At 39.5% G+C, this 25,282-nt stretch overlaps 1 protein-coding gene across 1 annotated transcript; it reads right to left on the reverse strand.

Moving 5' to 3' along the window:
• Positions 1–368: 368 nt before the first annotated feature.
• On the reverse strand, positions 369–23,992 carry LOC111773602 (calcium-activated chloride channel regulator 4-like). The gene is made up of 14 exons (XM_070267357.1): positions 23,809–23,992; positions 20,755–20,895; positions 20,468–20,615; positions 17,047–17,155; positions 15,128–15,305; positions 14,586–14,804; positions 12,039–12,266; positions 9,421–9,598; positions 7,999–8,105; positions 5,282–5,497; positions 4,421–4,688; positions 2,398–2,568; positions 1,223–1,456; positions 369–856 (listed from the first exon to the last, which is right to left on the reverse strand). The coding sequence occupies exons 1-14, from the start codon at positions 23,965–23,967 to the stop codon at positions 483–485; spliced, it is 2,730 nt and encodes a 909-aa protein (XP_070123458.1). The 5' UTR covers positions 23,968–23,992; the 3' UTR covers positions 369–482.
• Positions 23,993–25,282: the final 1,290 nt, after the last annotated feature.

Consider the following 25,282-nt stretch of genomic DNA (forward strand, 5'->3'; position numbering starts at 1 on the left):
TGATCTTATTCGTGTTGTATATAGTGGTATATAGTTGGCAACTTTGGGTGAATACAGCAGCATCAATCTATACCTGAAAGTACCAAGACAAAATTCATTTTTTCTCAAATATTATTTGCTTTCTTACACTTGTATTTTGATTACTCAAATAGGCAATTTTAACTTCTCAATGAAATTTGAATTATAATTCTAGAAAGCTTTTGTATCAGATAATAGAAATACGTATCAACATGAAAAAGGATCTTTATTCATCACTTTTTATGATAAACAAAATAATGTGTAAATAAACTGTAACATTGATTTATAATTTTTCAAATACTCCTGGATGTTTATATTTCATCAAAGTATACTTCTTAGAATTCTTAAAATTATTTTGATGAGTTCGTGATCACACAGGATGAATTCAAATTCAGAAATATCTTTCACTTTTGTTGTTGTTTTTAAAAGTGTTGCTATGGGTCTGCTTGAATTTTTTTTCTTGTTTAAGAAAAAATGGTGGCACTTGAAATAATACTAACAATTGCCACAGACCCAGACACCAACAACACAAATGGAGAAACGTTAGCTCCAGAACCAGCGGAATTTTCCTCAGGACTGGAATCTGCTTCAGGAATAAACAAAGCTACTTGCGCGATGTTGGATACTTTTGATGCCAAATTGCTTTTATCCACACTTTGAATGGCAATGAATATGTGGGTTGCATTTCCTTCTGAGATGTGTCCTGGTGTAAATGCAAAGGTTTCCTCGGAGTTGGCCTCCTTTGGTAAGAGATCAGTAGTGTTTACTTGCAGAGCGTCATCAAAATTGTCTCTTAGATCCAGGAGACTTCCACTTATTCTTATGATGTACTGTTGAGCTAAGGAAAAAAGTTACATGTAGTTTAGAAACCAGAGCATACCCTATTAAATTCCTTTTTAGTCATTCTCCTCAAAATGTTGTTTAGTTAGGCAAAGCTTATATTCATAGCCAAAGCCTTACTAATTTTTCAAGAAAAGCTGAATTCTGATTTTTAAACTCTGCCAAATACTACTTCTTTGTATGAAAGGTGGGGCCAGTTAAAAAGTGTCCTGTTTGATTGATTCAAAACTATCAGATTATAAAATTAATGCTTTGCTGAGCAGCTGTCAGTTAAAAATTGTTCCCCTCCAACCCCCCCTTACACTCTTGCTTTTGTAACCAGCACCTCTAAGTTAATCAACACCACCTGACACCTCATCCTTACCTTTTCCAACATCAAAGTCATCTCCTGGTGCTGTCCATGTTAGACTGATATCGTCCCCATCACGGGTGGCCTCAAGGTCTGTGATTTGACTTGGTGGGTACAGGTCAGGCAAGGGAAGATTTGAAACATTTGAAACCACAAATGCACCTCCGGATGCTGTTCTGCTGAAACTCTCCAAGGGTGTCTGAGTATCCGCATCAATTTCAGGTCTTGATGGATTCCCTTTAATTTTCCCTGTGTTAGAAATTTCCTGGTATTTAGTGGGGAAATCTCTACTAGCATTTTCAGAACTCGGTGAAGTGAACTCCTGTCCCACATCTTTCACTCCCTTTTATTTCCATATACAGTCACATTTTACTGTTTGTTGACAAAGTCGTAAGCATCCAATTAATTGGTGAGGGAATTCTTTCTTTTATGTCCTGACCAGGATATTGGGGGATAGAATCAGATAATGAATTTCTGTGGAATTAAGGCTGCAGTGAGTGTGAATAATGTTATACAAATCAATAGATGCCTTTGTGATAAAAAATAATTACTAATCTCTGAAATTCTCTGCAGACTGGAAGTAAACCTAGGGAGTTCCCTTCCTTCTACTTGCCCTAGATCACTTCCTCCTTCCTGGCTGCAAGTGCTAAGGAGTAATACTTTGGATTTATTCCAGTTGCTGACAGAAAGCCCCTAAAAGTCACAAGATAAGAGGCAAGAGAAAGGAAAGTTAACAAAGAATGCATTCTTAATCCTTATCCTCAACTTACTCTACTTTATTGTTTTTCTTCTGATTTAATAAAAACATTTAAAATAAATGTTTACTCATTTGTGTATCTTTTACAGAGTATATCAGCTGAAGGATAAGTTCTGCCACTGGTTTATACTTAGGTACATAAATATATTAGCCTGTTTCTGTCATTCTGAGCCAAAACTTGGCATATTGCTGTTGATATAGGTAAAATACTTCAACCTAACGTAGTAATGGCTGACATTTATTGAGTGCTTACTGGATGCCAGACACTGTGCCAAAGCTTAGGTTAATTTGGAGGCAAATCCCAGGATGACTGAGAACTTCATTCCAGAAATGGGGAAAGTTATGTTTTGAGTTAAAATGTTTGAAGGCTTAATCGTATCAACTCCCAATTAGTCAAGCCAGCATTGGATTTCAGATACCACAAGTTACTCACCATCCACTACCCAGCCTGGTATATATGCGGCTCTATTGAGTGGATGCCTTAAGCTTCGTGTGGCAGCATTTGTTCCTCCATGAGCCCGTACTTTTAAGCTGTATCTGCCATTTTCTGAATAAGCTGTAAAATATCTGGAGTAGACCCCATCATTCTTGAAAGAATCAGCACCTTGTTATAGAAATGAAGGAATAAGTGATTATTGTAAAGAAAAAGAGAAATTTATTCATTTTCAAAGCCAAGCATATGGGCTTTATAAGCATATCCTCTTGATTGGGCTCTATAGGTTTGGATTGACCCCTTGGGAATATTTCCATTATGCTCAGCCAGCCAGTATCTTGTTGAATTGATCTTTTGAGTTATTTTATATACATATAAATATCACATTACATATATGTATAATGTTATATATTATTTTATAATTTCTATATATAGGTATAATCTTTATTTAGGTGTAGATTATATACACATATACACACACTGGTATCTATATATGTATCATGAATACCTTCACCTTATGAACTTATATGCAGATTATTTTGGTGCTCTTCTTCTAGAATGTGTCATCATTGTGTTCAAATCAAAAGGATCATCAGTGAGGAAAAAGCATCTTTGCATAGGATTTAATTCTCACCATAGTCACATACAGATTACTTATTTTGACTTATCTTCAACCACTCTTTTTTTTAATCCTCAGCTCTTGCTCTATGATTCATTTCGTCCCTGGTCTGACAGGGGACACCCTATCTACTATTAGTATAAACATTGGGGAACTCAGGAATCCTATATTATATTTCTTGATATCAGTTGCAGTGGAGTCATTCGTTAAATTGCAAACACAATTCTCAGGGAGTCCAACACACTAAGAGAGACGTTTTTACAGTGAGGTTTTTGGACCAGAGGTATCTGCATCTCTCTGGATCCTATTAGGAATGTAATTCTCAGACCTCCCAGGGGAGAGCCCAGCATTCTGTGTTATAACAAGCCCTCCCGGTGATTCCTTTGCATGCTAAAGTTTGAGAACCCCTGCTCCAAGTCATTGTTAGTCACCAATACCTTCTTAGGTAAAGGCATTCCAAATTAGCTAAGCACTCTAAGGTAAAACCTTGAGAAACGAAGCACGTTGTAGGTAAGATTTAATGTGGTATGGAAAGGGTTCAGAACGGGGAGGAGGAAGGGATAGTTACGGAAAATACTGGCATATCAGATGAAGGCGTTGAGGTGTACCGAAGAAAGATTTCACCTTCTACATTTTTCACAGGGCCAAAAATAGTGAGGATGGGATTATAAATTGACTGAATCAATTACACTGCAAAATATATGAATGGAAAACCTGCTAACTCAGCTGGTTATCAAAAGAAAGTTCAGATCTGCAAAGATCCAGAGTCAGGAAAAAGGTCTTATAGCACCACTCACCCAAACGGACAAGGAGACAGAGTAAGGCCAACACTGTATCTTGTTTCCTGCCAGTCAGACCTGGTGTCTGATGCTCCAGTGATGTCCCCTCCTCTCTCGTGGCAGTTCTGCCTGCCCTTGGGCCTCAGTTCCCAGGACTACGTGTGCACTTTGTTCCAGCTGTTGGAAAGTACTCTTGCCTGTCCCCTCCTTCCTGCCAGAGACCTGAACTCTACCTCTTAACTCTACCCATATGGTTGCTTGTCTTTCACCCTTTCTGGCCAGACTTTCTTGATGATGTCCCCCTAGGACTGACTTGTTCAGAATTCTTGATGCTGTCCTCAGCCTTCTGAATGAGACCTTCCTATCTGGTGACAGACATTGGTTGTCTGGATGACAAACAATAATGATAGTAAATACCAGGTATTGACTGCTTACCACGTGCAAGACACTTGCTAAGCACCTTGTAGGTTTTACCTGCATAGAATTTTCTGCTGGTCCTGTTGTTCATGCATAATCTGCATCACTTCTTCTGGTGCCTGTTCTACTGGCCCACACTGCCCCAGAGACCCATAACATATCCTGAGTTATGAAAATATAGGCTTATTCATAAAAACCTGTGAATTACCTGCACCGTTATCCAAAAGTTGTAAAACTTCTGTTTTTCCACTATTTGATTCAATGAAAGCAGTCACATTGGCTCCAAGAATGGGTACAAAGCCTTGTAGAATTTCTGCGTAAACAATCATTGGGCTGGGGAAGCTGTTTGTGTCTTTATTCATCTTAGCATTCACTGTGATTGGAGGCACGGAAGGATTTGCTGCCCGAGAGTTTACTGTTATTGTTAATATTTCTGAGTTTTGTTTGGCTTGAAGACTGTAAGTCCAAACACCCACCTGCAAATTCAAGGGAAATTTAGTAAGGATCCAAGATCAAGTTATTTTTTGTGTTTCCATTATCCAACACTAAAATGAATCTTACAACTCTGTTGCATCAAAAACAAGCTTTTGTGGTTTTTGATGGTAAAAGGATGAGAGTTGAGGCCATTCCGACATTGCATCCTGGCTATTGCCATGCTTTGTGTCCAAACTTTGCGAAATCTCCGCTTGGAAAAGTAAGTTTTGGATAGTTTGCCTTGGTCTAGGCCTTTTCTTTGACCTCGAAGTCCACAGATTCTATTATCTGGTAGTGCTAATTAGGAATGAGTCTATAGGTATCTACGCACAATGTTGCCCAGACTCTCCCTACATTGCCTCTTCAAAGTTATTCTTAGACTAGTTAATTTTTTCCCTTCTCTTCCTTCCTCCTAATGCATAGGTTCTTTTTTCCACCATCATAATTCTTAGGACCATACAGGCATAGAAAGTTCATTCTATTTTATCTTAGTTTTGAAGATGATACAAGTATTGACACCACATAGATGATATTAAAAAATATATTTTCAGCTGTAAAACAAATTTGCGAGGAGATCTAAAAGACAAAGGCTTACCTTTGCAGTTCCTGGAATACTGAGATAGGCCATTTTGGAAAGAGTGTCCACCGTGAAATTTTCCATCTGTGTTCCATTGGGATCCCAGAGAGAAATGTTGGGAAACTCTTTCTCCCATGTGAATTGAAAGAATGTGTCCTTTCCCACGGTGCTATCAATTATTACAGTGCCATTCATCCAGAGGTTATTGTTGAGTGTTAATCCCTTACTTTCAAGCTGTTTAAATATATTTAAAATTAGTGACTGGAGAAGAGAGTAATTTTATTCTTTTCTCTTTTTTCACATAGTTTTTAACTTCTGGCCTGAGAACAAGCTTATATAGGGCTTGCCGTGTTAGCTTGTGATCTCTCTGACAGCTGATTGGGATGTGACAGTTGTCAGTGTGGAAGTATAGGGTCTGAGGAAAGGACAGGGTATAATAAAAGCATTAGAGCAGAAGAATGGGTTTTATGGTTGGAGATACGGCCACATTATTTTTTCCCAGTTGTCTTGGCAAACAGCCACTCTGGGCTTTAGCGTGAAAGGGTGTTACAACTTCAGTGAAGAATTAGCTGTAAGAGGCGTGTGTGTGTGTGTGTGGCTGGAGTATTTGAGGAGAAACACCCTAACGGGGGCCTCGAGAGAAAATCAGGACTAGGCAATACTGAGACAAACACTCATGGATGTTTTCCTGATGTGAAATCTTGAAATAATGTTTCACACAGGATAGTGAGTAGCACCAGACGGTAATCATGTCCAACAAGAGTGGAAATAGGGCAAACTGATGTCCATGAAGGTTGGAATCCTGAGAAGAGAGGAAGTAAAAGAGAGGACCCTTCTCTGAGAGGAGCTTCAAAGAAAGTTTTTCAAGTCCTTGTGGCTAGCTCTTACTCAAGGAGAGACAGCTTCTCCACTGACCCAGAAGGTGCATCCTGCAGAGGTGTCATTTCAGGAATGATGGGAAATCCCACTTCTACTCCAACCCAGTCCTGAAACAAAACTACCTCACTGCAGTGCTGATAGAAGGGAGTGATTCTACCATTGAAACATCATTGCCATGACAAAAATCTCAGTCCTAGGTTAAGTGGACATGTCTTTGAGTGAACAAAGTATTATGATCAAGTTAAATCAGAATGCGAGTGACATTTTTAGACTTCTTATCAGGAAAGTTAAAGTTAGAAGGCTTTGGCTACATAGTAGTACTAGGGGAAAACAACTGAGTAAAGAGTAGGATGCAGCCTTTCCTCTGTATTCCAGCTGCCACCATCCAAATCTGAGTTCCCATTTACTCAGATTATTGGAACATACCTCTAACCTGTCAGTATCCTCTCCCAAGACCTACCCATCATGTACATGAATCCACATTAATCTTTCAGAAATTTGCTTTCTTTTTGTTATTTCTCTATTCAAGAACCTATAAGGCCTTTAAGTGAGAGGAAGAAAACTTTCTTCCTGCCCCTTCCACACCATCTAAAAAGTCCATTCTCGAAACTTTGAGCAGCTCCTGCAGTCAGATGTCTCCTTTCTAGCTGATTTCCCGTGTTCTGCTCTTATATTTTGAATTCTTTTGGAATATTCCATTTTCATGTCTCACTAGCCACTAAAAATTACCAAAGTTAAAAGGAAACACAAGATAATATCCTCAAAACCATTTCTCCTTCTTACGTGTCAATTTTAGACAGTTGCATCATCATTCTCCCAGTCAACCCGATTAAAAACCTCAAAAGTGAGCTTTATTATCTTTCAGTTTATTCTCCATACACTGCCAAGCTAGATCTTGGACCAATTTTTAATCTGTTTGCAGGGTAAATCTACAGACCAGATCTTCAAAGCGATCTGCCTGTGTTGTCCTAACCCTGCATTCTGTAACTTCTGTGCTCCTTGTTATTGGACAGTAGAGGAAAATAGGTTTATTTAGGTGATCGTGGTAAGTTTTAATGTAATGCAAATTTTAGTGATTTGTGAACTGGAAAATAGCAGATGAAAGTTTTGGCATAACTTGATGTGATATAGCCTTGGTGGGAATGGATATGGACAGAAATAGAATTTTCTAAAAATATTTTGAAGGAAACAGGCTGTTTTGGCATTTTATGTAGAATCAACCAAGAAGAATCAAAGTGTACTCAAAGTTTTTGAATCTAAGTAATCAAAAATGGTGTTGCTAGTGAAACACAGATGAGAAAAGGAGCTGAGTTCATAAGAGATGTAATAAAATAGAAATCTAGTGAAAAAAGTTGCTGAAGAAATAAGAGAAGCCCTAGGCTTGTAGATATGCAATGATCATTCACTTTCTTTCTCCTGATAAATTTATTTCCAAGTTACATTTCTTCCATTTTTAAACCAGGTACTTGAGTTCATTTGTCTACTTTAAATCAATTTCACAGCAGCGAAGGGTGAGAAAATCTTGGAAGCATGAGTTTTTTTTTTAATACATTCATAGAAAGAGGGATGCTATTATTGGACAAAATGTATTTTTGGTGGATAATTTAACATTTTTAAGTTTTGATGTTATCCCTCAACCAAACTCTATGGGAAAAGAGAAAGAAAAAATATGTTTGCTATTTCACTATTTCATTTGGTAATATCTAAAGAATAATTTGTGTTTCAGACTGAAGTTTTGATTTTAATTAAAAATTTACTTCACAAAAAATATAGAACTGAAGACTTAGAACAACCAAATCATATCCTTGGTTATGGCTCAGTGGAAACTTGAAAACCTGAGGAGTGGGAGCTCTGACCTGAAGAGACTGCTGGGAGAGATCGGCATTTCCTGACACAAGGGCCGCGAAAGCATCAATGAGGCCGTTGTTCGCAGCTTCATCCGAAGCATATTTGTGCTTTCCTCCTAAAATGTAAGTGCATTAACTAGGTTGCTTTCTAGATAACAAGTACTTATCACATTTTAGTGATTAATAGGATAACAGAATAACAAAATCAAAGTTGCAGTATAGATTATTAAAATAGACTAAAACCAGATAGGTGTAAAGATTAACTCTAAATGTTAACTTCAACATTTCCTAACTAGAAAGTGTAAGTGACCTTTCCACCTCACTTACAGAAACGTTAGCTGGCTGAAACTCATCAAATAACCATAGAATATTAAAAATGATGTTGTAAGTTGTACTAAAGCTCACAGACTTCACACAGCCCTTTAGGGGAATTAATCACTTGTATGTAAGAAATAGTTTTAACAGCATTGGCTTTCAGGTTTTCCAGCCAAAGTAGATCAGAATCAGAAAATCAGAAAGGTTAAATGCTCCTATATTGAGTTATCCTGACAATAGCTGGCAGTGAGGAGACAGAAAAATGGTAAGTAAGAGAGACAAGTTCAAAAGAGCAGTACTTTTTGGGGGGATACTTGTGATAAAAATAAATTTTACACTGGTTGTGAAAGCAGTTTGAAATGATGAGAGTTTGTACATCTAAGCATTAAAAAGCGGGTATCTATTTGGTAACATTAGAACCAACCCAACACAATCATTGATGTTCATAATTTATAAATTATGTATTTTCTATGTTTAAGAAGTCACTGAAAACATGTAGCTCTTTTTCATCTCACGTCTGTGTATCTAAGATGACAGCTACCAGAGTAAATGTTTATCTAGAAACTCTGTTGTTATTTAGACCTTTTCAGTTTGAGCTTCTGTTAATCCCATGCCCCCGCTCCACAGCCTCTGCTCTGGTCTCATGGGTTTCCCACTATCCCTCCACGTGCCTGGCATTATCGTTCCAACATGGTCTTTTTGTTCATGACCTGATCATCTCTCACCCCTTTTCCTTCCAGAGAAATTCAACACCTTGCACAGGGCCCAGCTCACGCCTCGTCTCTCACGCCTCGTCTCTCACGCCTCCTTCCTGACACTGTACAACCCTGCGAGAATTAATGGCTTCCTCTGCTCACATCTTGCTTTATTCCTGTATATTCCTTTTGTCGTGGAGGACGGTTATCTGCTTATGCTATCTGATTAATAGTTTTATTTGTCTTTCCAGCCAGCTGGACTGTGAGCCCCTTGAGAACAGACATCAGGTCTGCTTTAACTCTGGTCCCAGGCTCCTGGCACAGTGCCTGCAGAGCAAGAGCTTGAGAGAAGTTGCTGATCGTCAGCCTCTACACTTGTGAATTGCTATCAAAGGACTAGAATATATGGGTCACCTTTTACCTGTTATGGTGCTCATCTCTATGACTGCTTGATCAGCAGATGGTCCCAAAGCAATGAAATGAATGATGGCCCCACTTTGTTTCACTTCATCCACGCAACTGCCTGCAGTGTTATCCTCCCCATCGGTCAGCAGCACTATTTCAGATCCATCTATTTGAGAGTACATGTCTGTAATTACCTGAAAATATAATCAGAGCATAATTACAAGTGTTCCTAGATCAAAGACTTATGGGAGATTAGAAAAAATGTACGGAGAAAACAAAAATGTGCAGAAAGGAAGAAATAGCTTCTGTTTTAAAATCATAGAATCTTCAATCAGCAGTCCCTGGGGGAACGTAAACATGACTCTCTATTTTGTCCACCTGCTGCAGGGAATTTCTGTTCAAATGAAGCTATATGGGAGCAGGGCTTTGGAACATCCCACCTGGGCTAAGTGACAATGACTTCCCATTCTGAGGATCTCAGGTCAACCAGGCATGAAAAATATAATTGTAGAATGTGGCATTAAATATTTTTCTGCTCTTTGACCACACTACCCTCTGACAAGCGTTCTGTATTCTACGGTTCAAGAGAAACAGCCAAATATTACAGTGCCACCATTTACTGAATACTTCCTCCAGGTTACATGTGTTTTATTCTCTGTATAATTTACCTCAAGGCCCAATTCTGAACACATCCCTAGATCACAACCGCACTACCACTCTGCTCCCTACAGTTTATTTCCTGTGGGGCAACCAGAGTCAACTTCATAAATGGTAAATTGAATCTCAGTCTCTGATGCTTAAAGCCCTTCGGTAGCTTTCTGTGGCGCTTAAAATAAAATACAAACTTCTTATCCTATGTTTCGAAGCTTTGAAAGATGTAGCTACTGTCTACCTGCCAATCACATTTCGTACCCCCTCATTTGTCAGACTCCAGTGTCACTAGCTTCTGTCATTTCTTGGAATAATCCAGTTCTTTTCCACCTCTTTCCCAAGGGACTTTGCACTTTCCTTTCTGCCTGAACCACTGACTCCTCATCTTTGATATCTTATCTTAAATGTCACTCTTCGGAGAGAGCCCCAGTGGCATCTCTACCTAAGGTAGCCAGTGCCCAGTTACGCTATGACTTCACTCTGCTTGGTTCCTTCACAACACTGTCTCCACAATCTTCATTCTTGTTTTAAATTGATTAATTGTTTGATGGATGGTTGGATGTATAACATATTCCCCGCGGAGACAGAGTGCACCACCAGGGCAGAGAAGCTTTACTTGGCACATACATATATGTTGAATAAGTTAAATTACGTGTTTTCCCCCACTCCCTACAATAAACGTATATTGAATAAATTAAAACATGAACAGTCCTATGTGCTAGCTTTCACTGCCCCATTCTACCAATGAGGTAATAGGGGACTAGAGAGGTGAAGAGTCATGCTTAGGGTCACAAAGCTAGTAAGTGATAATGGAGTTTGAACCCAGGACTTCATGTTAGAAAGCTACAGTGAAATGCCATGCAATTCATAAAAGGGGGCGATTCAACAGGGGTGAGAGTAGCAGGAAAAGCTGCACAAAGGAGCAAGGAGGTTGAAGAATAGGTAGAATTTTAACATGCAAAGATGGAAAGAAGGAAATGTTTTAGGCAGGGGAATTGCATGGAGAAAGGTCCAGAGGCTGCTAGTACATCGTGGGCTTGGAGAGTGATGTGAGCAGTAAATTGGTTGACACACAGAGCCTCAGGAGGGGAGAACTGAGAAAAAAGGCTGGCAAGAGAGCTGAGGGCAATTTTATTGAGGGGACAGGAGACTCATATAACATGGGACTGAGGAATTCAGATTCAATTTTATAGACCCTGAGGGGACAGTGAAGATTCCTTAGCAGGAAAAGGATGCAAATGACATTAATTACAAGCTCAAGGTGACCATTCGGATAATAATAAAATTCATAATAATAGTTATTGTGAATTATATATTTAGTATAAATAGATATTGTTCTGAGTATGTAAATGTATCATTTCATTTGCTCCTCATAATAGTCCTGTGAAGTAGCATTCTTGTTTTCCTCTATTTTATAGCTAAGGCCCTGAGAGTCCAAAGAGACTGAAACGTTGTCTAAGGTCACATAGCTAGTACGTAGTAGAGCCAGCTCTCTGAGGTCAAAACTCATGTTCTGACCAGTCTTCCTTACCCAACTTTGACTAACAGTCCCTGCCACATCTGCTTTAAGAGATAAACATCACTTTTCTGTAACCAGATGTCACAGACACTGAAATGAGAATTGACCCAAAGTGGAATCATACACTTAGCTTGCTTCGTTGCATTAAATGTTGATGACTTTTGCTGCCCAAGTACACCTATTTAACTAACCTTTATTGGGCACTGACTATTGCATGGTAACAGACAAAGTCCCGACCCCATTGGGCTTGTACTTTAGGGGCATTTTAATAGTCATTTATTCACTCACCAGTTTATATGTTGACTTAGTGATCCATTAAAAAATCATCTAGTGAATTTCTCTATGGGCTTAGTCCTGTGTTTCTTAGGATTAATTATGCGAAAAATAGGGAGCAAATTAGTGCAGTGGCATTTAACATACAAATGTCCTAGAAGAATAAACTGTATTTGTAGTATGATTTTCACCTCAAATGCTGATTTAATTCCAGCGCAGATGGAAGTTCCTCCAACAGCTTCTGTAGGTAAACTCTCGAAGAGCTTGTTTCTTTCGTTGCTGCTTATTATTTGAGTTAAATTACTTATAACAAGGGCAATACTATCAAAGTGCACCATTCCTACCCAGGATCCGTTTTCAATGGTCTGAAGCAGGAAATGTTTTGCTGCTTGATTCATTCGATTTAGGCGATTAAAACTCTGAATAAGAAAGGACAAGAAAAACAACCAAGTGGTTTTCAACTGGAAAATAACAGCAGATCACATAAAATGAGTGAATAGAATTTAAGAATTTTCTGTAAATAGCAATTGGTGTTATTAAAGAAAACAATTATTATTATTATTGAGGAAGATTAGCCCTAAGCTAACATCTGCTGCCAATCCTCCTCTTTTTGCTGAGGAAGACTGCCCCTGAGCTAACATCTATGCCCATCTTCCTCTATTTTATTTGGGACACCTGCCACAGCATGGCTTGACAAGCAATGCTTAGATCTGTGCCCAGGATCCAAACCAGTGAACCCTGGGCTGCCAAAGCGAATGTGCGAACACAACTGCTGTGCCACCAGGCTGGCACCAACAATTAATTTTTTCAATTCATAAAATAAAAAAGTATAGTTATGTGTACTATGGAAAACATATAGATAGTAAAGAAAACAAGCTTTAGGGTAGAGCTGATTGTTGACTGCTAAGCACCCAAATTAGAGGTGGAGAGTAGTGTGGGGGCTGGATTGAATTGGAGGGTGATGACTCACATCTTAGACTCTGCCTGATTACTTCTGGGAACCTCTGATAGTTGCGTTGAGATGAAACCACTCCCCAGATCCTACAGTGTCTAACCAGACTATCAGGGACTCCAGCTAGAGACTAAAATCTCCCCATCACCAGGGACTAGACTAGCCAAAAGATGAACTTACTCAAGCGGCAGCTATGTTCTTAGAGGCCCAGTCCCTACCTCCCCCATTTCCTCTTCTCCCACGTCTTCCCACCATTTCCCCACCAATGGATTAATTGGAATTGGTTCTTTGATAACTTATTAAGACTCACATCTCTCTTTCCTACATGAATGCCCACCATGTGAGTGTCTTCATACATTTGTCTTTTCCATTCCCTCAATACTAGTTGATCTGTGATACCTTCCCCCAACACATGCCCAAATTTCCCTCTGAACTCCCCAGAACCAAATCACAGTGAGAACCTCCTCCTACATCCCATCTTTGAGGGCTCTCTTTACTACCTTGCTTTACCTTTACACTTGGCTCTATCTGCACCCTGACGTGGGAGGCTGCTCATCTTCTCCCAGTCAGGAATGTCATCTCTCCCCAGCGACACGTCCTAGACACTTCTATGTGCTGGTTTCTAGCACTCTGAAACTCTATGCTATTGTGGATTGTCTCATTCATCCTTTGCCCTTTTCAGTAACCACCCAATCCCCCATTTGTTAAAGACATTATTCCTGATATTCAGCATGGTCTGTTCTACCTCAAATGTGCCATTCTTTTGAGTACCTTATCACATTACATCTGCTTGTTTGTAGTCCATTCATTTCTACAATTATTTACCGAGTGCCTATATGTGATAAACCCTATTCTAGGAAAAAGGGATACAAAGATGAATAAGACACTATTTCAAGTCCTAGAGGACATGATTCCTAGAGAACATGCTTCCAAGTCCTAGAGGAGCTCCCAGTCTTGTGGAGAGAAATGCGTAATTTCAATATCATTTATAGTAATATGAGTTTGCACAGGTCATGGTGGGAGACCAGCAGAAGAGACCTTAGCCCAGCATAGAAACATAGCCCATCTCCTCCAGGGAACTGGGTGCCTCTACCAAATTTTAAAGATTGTGTATGAGTTAACCAGCTGATGGGGAAGGCGGAGAAAATTTTCTCTATTGAACTATAAACTCTTTAAGGATATGGGCTTCTATTCCTAGAGCCTAGCACAATGCCTACCATTCAGTGAATGGTAGTAGAAGGAATAAATGGCTGAATCTGGTCATATCTTCATTATGGTGATGCTCTTTGTCTGTGTCTTTGAGCATAAAGAGGTCATTTATATAGATGATGAAAATAAGGTAAACCCATGTTAAGAGTTCTTGTGATTGATCTTGTCCCTTGACTTTAAATGGAGTTCAGAAGCCCTGAATCTACTTTCTCCTCATGTCTGTCAAGTATCTCCAATAGACAACAAGGGCAAGGTTAGAAAACATTTTCATCTTTCAACCTCTAGTTCTGATCTTCTAACTAAAGCTTTACTAAAGGGCCAAAAAGTCTTCCTCAATAAACTTTCTATTTTCTGGAAAAGACAGAGACTCTTGGGTTAGGTCTTTTAAACTCTATTCCCGTCATTCTTTCATTACAATGTTCACTGCCCTGCTTGAGGTCATGATAACAGGAATTGTTGGTACTTATGTCACCATGCAATTCAGAACAATCCAGGTGCAGATAGCATTCAGAGTGTTCTTAGGCCCTCAATCACCTCCCTGTTCCTACATCCAGGAAAAATTGGATCAGAAACTTACCGCCATGCTTCCAGACTTGTCAAGAACTAAGCACACAATTCTTTGACTGATCTTCAGCAATGAGAAGACAGGTGGAGGGGGTGGTGCCACCATAGATGTTGTGTTTTTAAAATCCTCAGAATTGCTGATCACCTCCCATGTGCTTCTGAAATCGCACATTTTGTTTTGTAGGCTTGGAGCCTCTCGGTTATGGTTGTTTTCCTTACAGAATTCAACGACCTAAGGGGTTGATAAAATTTAAAAAATTTTTCTATATGATGCCTTCAGAAATCAAGTACAAATCTGAAAAAAGTTAAAAATCTATTCTCCAAATATGTTGTTTATTGAATGAAATTGATTCACCGAGGAGTCATATAATAGTAAAGTGGATTTTCAATAATAAGTAATGCTACTTGAGTGCTTACTATGTACTAGTCAGCGTTCAAAGAACTCTATACTAACACATCTAATTTCTCACATCACCTGCACAGATCTTTTATAAACATGATAACATGTCCTTTGATTATAAATATACAGTCTGAAGCAATGATTGGTATACTTACAGAATCAATCCCTTGCATGAACATTATGGATGCTTTTTCAGTTTGATCTTGATCAGGGAAGAATTGACAATCTTTTTCATACAGTTTTGTCTTAGAATCAATTCTGCATCCTCTGGTTATACAGCTGTCTCCTTGACATGTATAAACTCTATTTATACCAGTAATACCCGTGGAACACCTGAAAGTATATGACAGTTAGTCTTTGAGGCAACCTAACAATTCAAATTTTTTAAAATATCTTGTGTCTTTATATCAAGGTTTTTTAATAATGACTTTTATATCAAGGTGTTTATTCTTATTTATGTACCACACACATCCTGTTTTGACAGCAAAGTTTCAGGGTTCCTACCAGAGCAGTTATCTGTTTTTCAAGAAGCGGCAGAGGGAAATGTTAAGTGGGATCTCCAGTGCAGGCAATGGCTGAGTTCCCTGCTGGGATTCAAGCTCCTGCTGTCCTGCTCACACTAATGGCTGGAGGCTCCCCTTTTCCAAACACCTGTCCTGGTGGCCTTGTGATGGTAAATGCACTGCAGGAGTCTGGACAAGGTGACTTGTGAAACAGTTACTCTTGGTACCACCTTAGCTTAAGGTTCTTTGTAGATTTCTGTTCAAGAAGATATCCCCAAAGAATGGGATGAGGCATGACTACAAGTGTTTGATTATTCAAGGAGCATTTGTATCCAAGGTGAAATGTGGCTTGAAGGAAAGACTGAGGTACTGCCCAGGAGAGCAGAGTAAAGAATGGTGGAGGCATTTTATGCGTATGTTTTACTGCATGGAATTGGCCACAGTGGCAGTGATTACAACAAGTATGCTGGGATGTGAATATATCCCATCTTTTCAATGTTTCTCCAGTTTTAATCCCAGAAGGAATGACTAGATTTTATTCAGTCATTTAGGGAGACTCCTACATATGTGCATGCTTCTATTGCCCCAAACTCAGTGAACATAACGATGTTATCTATTAACAATCGTGTGAATATGCTGCAGCAGAGACTAGACATTTAGGAAGAGTATGATGTGAACAAATGTAGTCAGAAGCGCCTTTGCTGAAATTATATATTTTTCAGTTTGTACAATTTTTTCTTTTAAAGATTAGCCCTGAGCTAACATCTGCAGCCAGTTTTTTTTTTCTTTTTCTCTCCAAAGCCCCCCAGTACATATTCTGGTTGTAGATCCTTCTAGTTCTGCTATGCGGGAGGCCACCTCAGCGTGGCTTGATGGGGGTGCAAGGTCTGCACCATGGATCCGAACCAGCAAAACCCTGGGCCACCGAAGCAGGGCACACGAACTTACCCACTTGGCTGGGGGGCCAGCCCCCAGTTTGTACATTTTTGATAAGTCCTCAGCCCCGGCAGGGCAGCTCAGATTGACTAAGCTGAAGGTACCTAATTTTAGATCGACTCTTTCCAAACATTCTGCTTTCTTTATCTCAGAAGCAAGAGGATTGTCTATTATTAAATGTGATGTTGGGTTGGTATTTTAAGTGATCTTTATAAATCCCAAGAAATTCCTGTTTGGTCCCTTGAAGCTGATTGATTTCTTACTTAGCCCACATTTACCGCTACTTCTAACCATTGTTTTTTTCATTCTTGTGTAGTGTAAATAATTTTGATCTGCTCTTATAGTACAAGCTTTTACACAGAGAACAACTTCGGCGTGAATGAGTCTGGAAGCTGTCGTAGAGAGAGATAAAAACATGTCAAATTGGCAACCAAATGCTCTTGACCTTATCTGTATTTTAAAAGGGCAATTAGCTAATTTAAGGTACATTTTCTAAAAAAAAGCACTGTTTTGTGATATAGCATCCACTACCTGCATTGGGACAAAAATGAATGACTGGCTTTTGAAAGAAATCAAACTAAGGAAAATAAGAAGTTACAGCCTGAGGTAATTTAAGAAAATTTAAATGGTCATGCCTTGTTGCTTCAATTTTTTTTGACGTGGCGCTGTAGTAAGGCTCATCTTCGTTGTACTCGTCAAACACTCCCCAGCGGAGAAGGGCCCACTGGTGGACAAACAACCTCCCTGTGGGAAAATATTCCAAATATGTCATCATAATTCAAGTGACAAACTTTGCCCTGCAATTATTTTAAGAAACTTTTTTCCAATCAAAAATATTCATATTTAGGTTGTAAATAACTGCCAACATTTATATTTTTCTTTATACAAAAGTATATTTCATTGCTTTATATTATATTATGTTACATGATATAGTATATAATCTTTTTATTCCACAGCATGTTAAATCAGCAAAATATTTATGACGTATACGCTATGGGCAGAATAGACTGGGCTTTGGCTTTTCATTCTTGGGAGGCAAAAACTCTTAGATATTACAGTAGTTTTTGGCTTTTTGGCTCTACAATGTTCACTCCTACCAACAACATAAACAGATGTGTAACAAATCTGTGGCATTAAAACTTCATGAGGATGTGATTAGTTAAAAAGTGTCTATAAAATGCTCCCTAGGAGGTTGATAACGAAAAAAAGATTGAAAAACACTGTGATAAACTGTACATAATCTTGTGGGTGTCTAAGTGAACTGATTAATGTATAGTACTTAGCATATATAAGCATTAATTATATGAAAAAAATTTTATTGATTATACATATTCAGCACTGTAGTAGGTATTGGAAATATAAAGATGAGTAAGATATAGTCCTTGACTAGGATAAGCATGGAGATAAAGAATCAGAATAAAAAGATTTTCCTAAGAATTTTAGAGTGAATGTAAGAATAAAGGTAAATCCAAGCTTGATATGCGGGAAGAAAAAACAAATGGAATTTTTGTTTTAGGAATATTAGTAAAAACTTCAGAGGAAATAGAAGTGGAGGAGAAGTTGGAAATATGGCCTATTCTGCTACAATGTGTGTTTCTCTAACTCAGATCAACTCATGAGACCTGAAAATAGGGGGAAAATTCAGTCTTATGCAAAAGTCACGTTTCTTCTTCAAATCCCTGCTTCTCAAAGTGTGTTCCTGGGACCAGCAGCATCAGCATCCCCTGGGAGCTAACAAGATCTGCAGAATCTTGAGCCCACTCTAGATTACTGAGTCAGAATCTGCTTATTTACAAGATCCCTAAGTTATTCCTCTACACGTTAAACTTTAGGAACTCTGGTTTCAGGCTTCCTAGGCAAATGGAGGCAGATTAGTGAGCCTGGAAACCTTCAGTATGGGAGGAAAAAGCCCTCATATTAGCTATTGCTATAGAATTTGGCGAATTTTTAGAAAACTTAAAACTGCCTACACAAGTGGCTCACTTTTTACAGAGCTGTGCTTCCTTCTTAGGTCATGGCAGGTTGTCCTGCCCCCAGTGCCCACCTTGCTAAAGGGGTAGATTTCAGGATCTCTCACCACACACACATACACAAAGGTAACTATGTAAGGCAATGAAATGTTAATTAGCTTGACGTTAGCAATCATTTCACTACGTAGGTGAATATAAATCATCATGATGTAGACCTTACAGCTCTACAGTTTTTGTTAAAAACAAAGCAGCCCCTCTGACTTAGAATTCCATTCCCATGTATATTGTCTCAGTTCCCACAAATCCTATTTTCATTTCTAAAAGCATTTCCTTCGTGCGTGTGTCTGTGTGTGCATGTGTGTGTACTTTTAATATCTGCTATGATGGCCGCATCTGGCCACACTGAGCTGTTGCCCAGGGTGGTCTAAATGATCTTCCCAGGTATCTATTATTATTATTGTTATCATTTTTATTACAAATTGCATAGATTTTAGGACTGTCTTCTTAACCTTAATTTACCAAAAGCCTTGTTGTTATTAGGGCATTGTTTTGCACAATGTGAGTTTTTTCAAAAACACGTGGATCCCATTATGGCAGGAAGACCTGTGTAAGAGAGAAGGGTGAAACTGTCAGTTATGGGCTTGGGTTGAGGTTGAGGGATATGGGAAAACCACAAAACTCAGGTGGGGACCTTGGCTTTAGAAACTGTAGAACATCCTCCTCTTCTAAGACAGCTGGAGGTGGGGAGAGATGAACATGGACACGAGTTTGAAAGTAAAGAGGAAGAAGGTAAGGGCCTTTATTTTCTCAGTCAAAGCATCTGTTGCTTGATGGGATTGACAAGAGTGACTAGAGATCTTGAGAAAACTGGTAGAAGTTTTACAACAGCTGCTGTGGGGAATGAGAGAGAGAGCTGAGAAGAGGCAAGTAAAAATACTGTTGAGTAGCTTTGAGTGCTTCCCTGAGCTTGGAAGATGTGTTTTTGTAATGATACCAATTAGTTTTGTAATTTTGTTTTACATCTTGGAAACATATTAACAGGAACCAAAGGAAACTAGCTGGAAACTCAGTGCAGAGAACTTGGCAAGTCAAATGAAACTTAAGGATAAGAGTGTTGAGCTATTTTTACTTGTAGTTGAATTGACTTTCTGGACATGCCAGATAGGAAAGAAAGTATAGCTAGAAGGGCACAAGGCATTAGAGGTGCCAAGGAGAACAAACATGGTCAGGCTAAAGTGTGGGGGAAATGTAAGATTGGGATGGGGTGACATGATGTAGCTTTCAAGATTGCAGTGGGGAACAGGCCCAGGTAATGATGAGGACCAGGGCCAGCTGAGTGTTTAACAGAGACAAGAGACTTCATGTGTGCTCGTTGAAAGGGCAACAGAAGAGGGAGATTCTGAGTATGCAGATTCAGGAAGTTTCACTGAGTAGTGACATGTGCGTTGGGCCCTCCTTTAACAATGATTTGCATTTTAAATGAAAAATAATATGCTTTAGTTCATTTGAACCAATAATGTTAACTTTTAGATGGAAGTAGATGAAACTGTCACTTTTATAGGTGAAAATGATGACTTAATGACAAGTTCATCTGGTTCAACCAAATAAGTTGAATAAGAGTATCAGCAACTAACAGCCTGTGAGTGTTTTCTCTTGGCCAGAAACTGGCCTCTTGGCTCTTTCCAGCTTGCCAGGCATCTGCCTTCCATGGAAGCAGCACGTGATTGATTAATATCTGGCTGTGAAGAACTGGAAAATTAAAACCTAAAAATATGCCAAAAGAAAACGTTTATTACCATTGCCCTGTGTTCAAATTTCTGTAGACACTGTACTGAGCATAGTTAAGTGGATTATCTAATTTAATGTTCACAACAATTGTATAAAGTAGAAACTCCTCTAATCACCATTTTACAGGAAATAGACACAGAGAGGCTAGGTCACTTGTCCAAAGTCACACACAGCTGATAAGTAGGGGAGTCAGGATTTGAACCCAGGGACTCTGGCTCCAAGGCTTGGACACTTAAGCTGGATACAAAACTGCTTGTTGGAAGCACTGCAAAATATGTGTTTTAACGAAAATTCCTACCTGATGGTCCATATTGACTTTCGTTTTTTCCAAGTACAAAGTTGGGGGTGAGATGAATGTATTCTCCTTTCTCTCCACAGGCAGTGAACTGCTTGGTGTATGGTTCATCCCTACCTGGGAGGGTAGGTGGTGCAACTAAAACATCAGCCTGAGAATGTTTAAAAAGATTTTTAAAAGATCAGAAATAGAAATGATAGCATTTAGTCAGAACAAGTCTGAAACGATCGGTTTGCTGTAAAACTGAGGAGCAGCAAAAACTAATTTTTAAGAGAAACTTTTTGACTCACGTGTTCATAGCTTTCATGTTTCAGCCTCTTATATTCAGAGTTTTCTTTCCAATTCTCAGGAATTAATATTGAAACATTTTTGAAAAAGAATCTTTTTTCTGTGGCTTCAAACAGGTAAGTAGAAGCTGTAGTCACCATGTCCTATTGTTAAAGGAAACACATGTGAGGATGGCGAAGTGACAGTGGATTAAATGAGCAAGGGTTCAGCACAAGCATTTCCCAACTTAAGAGTGGATAGAGGGGTCGGCTCCATGGCCGGTGGTTAAGTTCATGCACTCTGCTGTGGCGGCCCAGGGTTCGGATCCTGGGCGCGAACATGGCACCGCTTGTCAGGCCACGTTGAGGTGGCGCCCCACATCCCACAACCAGAAGGACATGCAACTAAGATACACAACTGTGTATGGGGTGGGTTGGGGAGATAACGCAGGAAAAAAAAAAAAGATTGGCAACAGTTGTTAGCCCAGGTGTGAATCTTAAAAAAAAAAAGAAAAAAGAAAAGGACCTTTAACCCAGTGTTGATGATGGTTATCGTTAAAAAAAAAAAAAGAGTGGATAGAACAAACAACTTACTGATGAGCAGGGTCTCTGCCTCACAATTCCAACTCTACCACCTGTCAATCCAAATTATAGCTTCATCCTGCCCATTAAAGGTTGAATCTTCCATAATCCTTCATCAAAAGGCAAATGCTTGTGTTTGGTGTTAAGAGAAATTGTATAAAATGGTAAAGGCATAGACCTTAGCATCATCTGCTTGGTTCCAATACTGGCATCAGCACTTTCTGGCTGATAGGGCTTCGCCAGTTTACGTAACGCTCTGAAGCCCAGTTCCCTCATCTCTTAAATGGAGTATTACAATCTATCTTTAAGGTTGGCATAAATATGAAATGAGTTGTATAGTACTCTACACATAGGCAGTCACAAACTGGTTGATATCGTTACTGTTTATAAGTCGTAGTAGAGAATAGCCTTAGCTGATGCAAGCTGAGGAGAACATTCTGTAGGGACTGGTCATAGGAGAGGATTTTCATTGTACTCCCACTGCGCAGGAGAGGCAGCTGGGTTGGGATCCTAGAAGGTGGTGGTGACAGAAAATTCATAGGAGAGGCAGAGCTTTTTGATCCTAGGCAGAGCTTATTGCTCTGCCAACAAGCTGAAAATAATATCACCTTATACTGTTCCATATCCTGAATCCAAAGATGTAACGATTATTAAGAGAAATAGTCCTTCCCTAGAGCTTACTATGTAGTGGGAGAAATAAATGGGTGAAAAAGTCCTATGGTAGATGATCAAACCCACTAAATATTTGGGGGATCCTGGATGCTAGAGGACAGTGTCATCCTCTTCATCTCACTGGCAACATCCTAGTCAAGAGTGTTGTTTTCTTCAAGGCAGGCTCCAGTCCTCCAGGGTGCTTCCTGACCTAACATAAGCCCATCATAGAGCTGTTCTATTTCAGGAGTTCCAGAGCTCTCTACCCTGTGTTCTTGAAGAGAGTTCAGCATGCTGACTGTAATGTACTGAGGAGATCAGCAAACTGATTGGGTTCAGAGCCATGGGATCAATCAGAAGCCAGAGTACAGAGAACTGAAGGCTCAGAGGACTGGCTAGGAGTCAGGAAAAGGCCTTCACCAATCTCTTTCTTACATGGAATGTGAGAGGTGGAAGAAACTGTAGAAATCGGAGTCCTTGGTTCAGTCCTGGAGACTCACTCTTCTCCATCTGCACTTCCTAGTGAACTTTATTCTCATGGCTTCCAATCTCGCCCACACACTGATGACTCCCAAATTTTCATCTCCCCCCAGATTTTCCCCCTGAATTCTGATTCCTGTCTCTATCCACGTGGGTGTCTAATAAGCATCTCAAATTCAAAATGTTCAAAACTAACTGCTGATCTCTCAACTGCCAAATTTTCTCCTCTTCTCAAGTGCTGATAATTCCCTCCTTCCAAGTGTTCAGTCCAAAACCCTTGAAGTCTTCTGTGACTTCTATCTTTCCCTCCTTCCACCTCTAACCCCCGCACATCTAAACCATCAGCAAATTCGTCTATGCTACCCTCCGAATATGCTCAGAATCACCCTCTTTAGTGATCTCTACCACAATAGCCCTGTTGCTAGTCACCATCACTTCTGACCTGCGACAGCTTCCTACCCAGTGTCCTTCTGCACCTCTCTGCTGCAACAGATCCTATACAGGATGAGCAGAAGTGGAAACCCTCTCCAGAGTTTCCTCAACACTGCCTTCAGAGTGATCCCCGAATATGCAGGAGACAGCACACCCCTCCTCTGCTCAGAATCCTTTCATGGATTCCCATGGCACTCAGAGTAAAAGCCCCAAAAGTCTTTCCAGTGCTCTGGGCCCTGCCGCCTCTCCAACTTCAGCCCACTCTGCCCTTCCTCCTGCTCATTCGCAGTTGTGTCCTTGGTCGCATCAAGCATGCTCTCACCTCCATGCCGCTGCGCCTGCCGTTCCCTCCCCAGAGTTTTCAGTGGGCTCTTCCCTCACTCATCTCAGATCTCTGCTCAGATGTCACAGCAACAGTGAGGCCTTCCCTGAGTACCCGACATGAAACAGTAACCCACATTCTCCCCTACCCCAGCCCCACCAACACTCCCTATCCCCCTTGGCTGATTTATTTTACTCCATGACAACTTACTACCGTCTGACCTGCTACACAGTTACATGTTTCTATTATCTACAGCGGGTGAAAAGAGTGTACACTGCACGAGGGCAGGGGCTTTTTGTTCACTCTTGTCTCCCCCGACATGCTATAAACATTCAATAAATCATTGCTTAAAAATGGACAAGTCCAACTGCTTATTTACTGATAAAGACACTGAGGATCAGGGAGGCCCTGTGACTTGTCTTTGGTGTTATGCTGAGACAGGGTAGAACCCCATCTAGAACCTTCAATTCCCACTGACATTGTATCATTGTCTTCACTGCAGCCCACTGCTTTTAAGCCCCCTGAACCATTCAGAACTTTCTATAATAATTAGCTTTTAACTTCTTGTCTTTTCCACAATTTTAATGGAAGTAATCCCATTTCTTCCTTACCTTTATCTGTTCTATTATTCTTCCATCTTCTGGCACAGCAGGGTCTATAGCAATGATAACACCTTCGTAGCCATTGTTATTCAGCTGAACGAGGGAAGTATCGGACCCCTGCAGAAGGTGCAGGACTAAGAGGAAGAGAAAACTTCTGAATACCCTCATCGTTCCTCTGAGTTGTCCTGAGCCCAATGTCGGTTTGTTCCAGAGGCTTTTCTTTCACCACCTCTCTCTCTCTATATATATGTACACTCCTAACCATTATCTTTGTTTACTACTGTGGGATGTTGAGTGTATAAAGGTCAATGTTACATGTATGGGAAAATATTTGACTTTAGTTTACAGAACGGTTTTATTGTATGTTACTGTGAAAGTGGATAAAATATAGAAGATATGAGATCCTTGTATAAAATACATTGCACGTTTTTATTTGGGAATTCTTTTCTATTCTTGCTAATTTCCTAAAGGTAGACATATTCTTTTATTTTCTATAGAGTGTAAAGTGACAATTAATAAAATTTCATAGTGAAACGAACAGAAACAGTAATGTTAATGTTGTTCTTCAGTATTACAAAGAAATTTAACTATTATTTAGATTATTTACCAAGGATTTAAATAATAGAAGAGGATGTAAGATTATTAAATATAAGTAACACCGAATTAGGTAAGATGGCTTTGAAACCTAAATTAAAATTTTAAATACTTTGAGAAAAGAAGATTTCATAAAGTTATTAGAGTAAATTAAAAAAAATCCTGCCCAATAAAGAATGTTTTTATACATATATGCTGCTTGTTTTTATACAAACATATCAAAAATGTCTGGGAGTATGTTGGTTACTATTGAGGCAGAGTGAATAATATTAATAGTGAACATTTACTCAGTGCTTACCAGGGCAAAGATTCTCTCACTTAATCCTCACTGCAACTGTTAAGGTAAGATTGAATAGTATCTTCATTTTATGCATGGGGAAACTGAGGCACACAGTTTCAGTATCTTGTCAAGATCACATAGTTAGTAAAAGTCAGAGTGAGGATATGAACCCTACGTCTTACCCTGAGCCCACGTATTTACGTGGGAGTGGGAGTATTGTTTCAAAAGGCAAATAATGTAATAATATTTAAAAGAAAAGAGAACAGGGGCTGGGTTAGGAGTTTTGATGATAAATCAAGAGTGTCTAGTCCTAAAGCAAAAGGAGCCAGTACCCAAAATCCCAAAAAAGAACTGAAAATAGAATAGAACAACTTGTCCCATTCTAAGATAGAGGCTTTATGATACCTGCCCAGACTCTGCCTTCTTAGGCTGCATCCCACACCTTCCTTCCAGCCCTCAAGTACATTATGGGATAATTGTACATTCATGGAATTAATATGTTTTTAAAGATACAGGATGGAGCTGTTACACTGGCAAACCCAGCAGGACCGTGATTACCTGGAGTGGGTGGGCCTGGGTGTTATCAAATACATCCTGGGCAGTCTTGTC

The sequence above is a fragment of the Equus caballus genome, chromosome 5 (genome assembly GCF_041296265.1).
Source record: "Equus caballus isolate H_3958 breed thoroughbred chromosome 5, TB-T2T, whole genome shotgun sequence".
Taxonomy (NCBI): domain Eukaryota; kingdom Metazoa; phylum Chordata; class Mammalia; order Perissodactyla; family Equidae; genus Equus; species Equus caballus.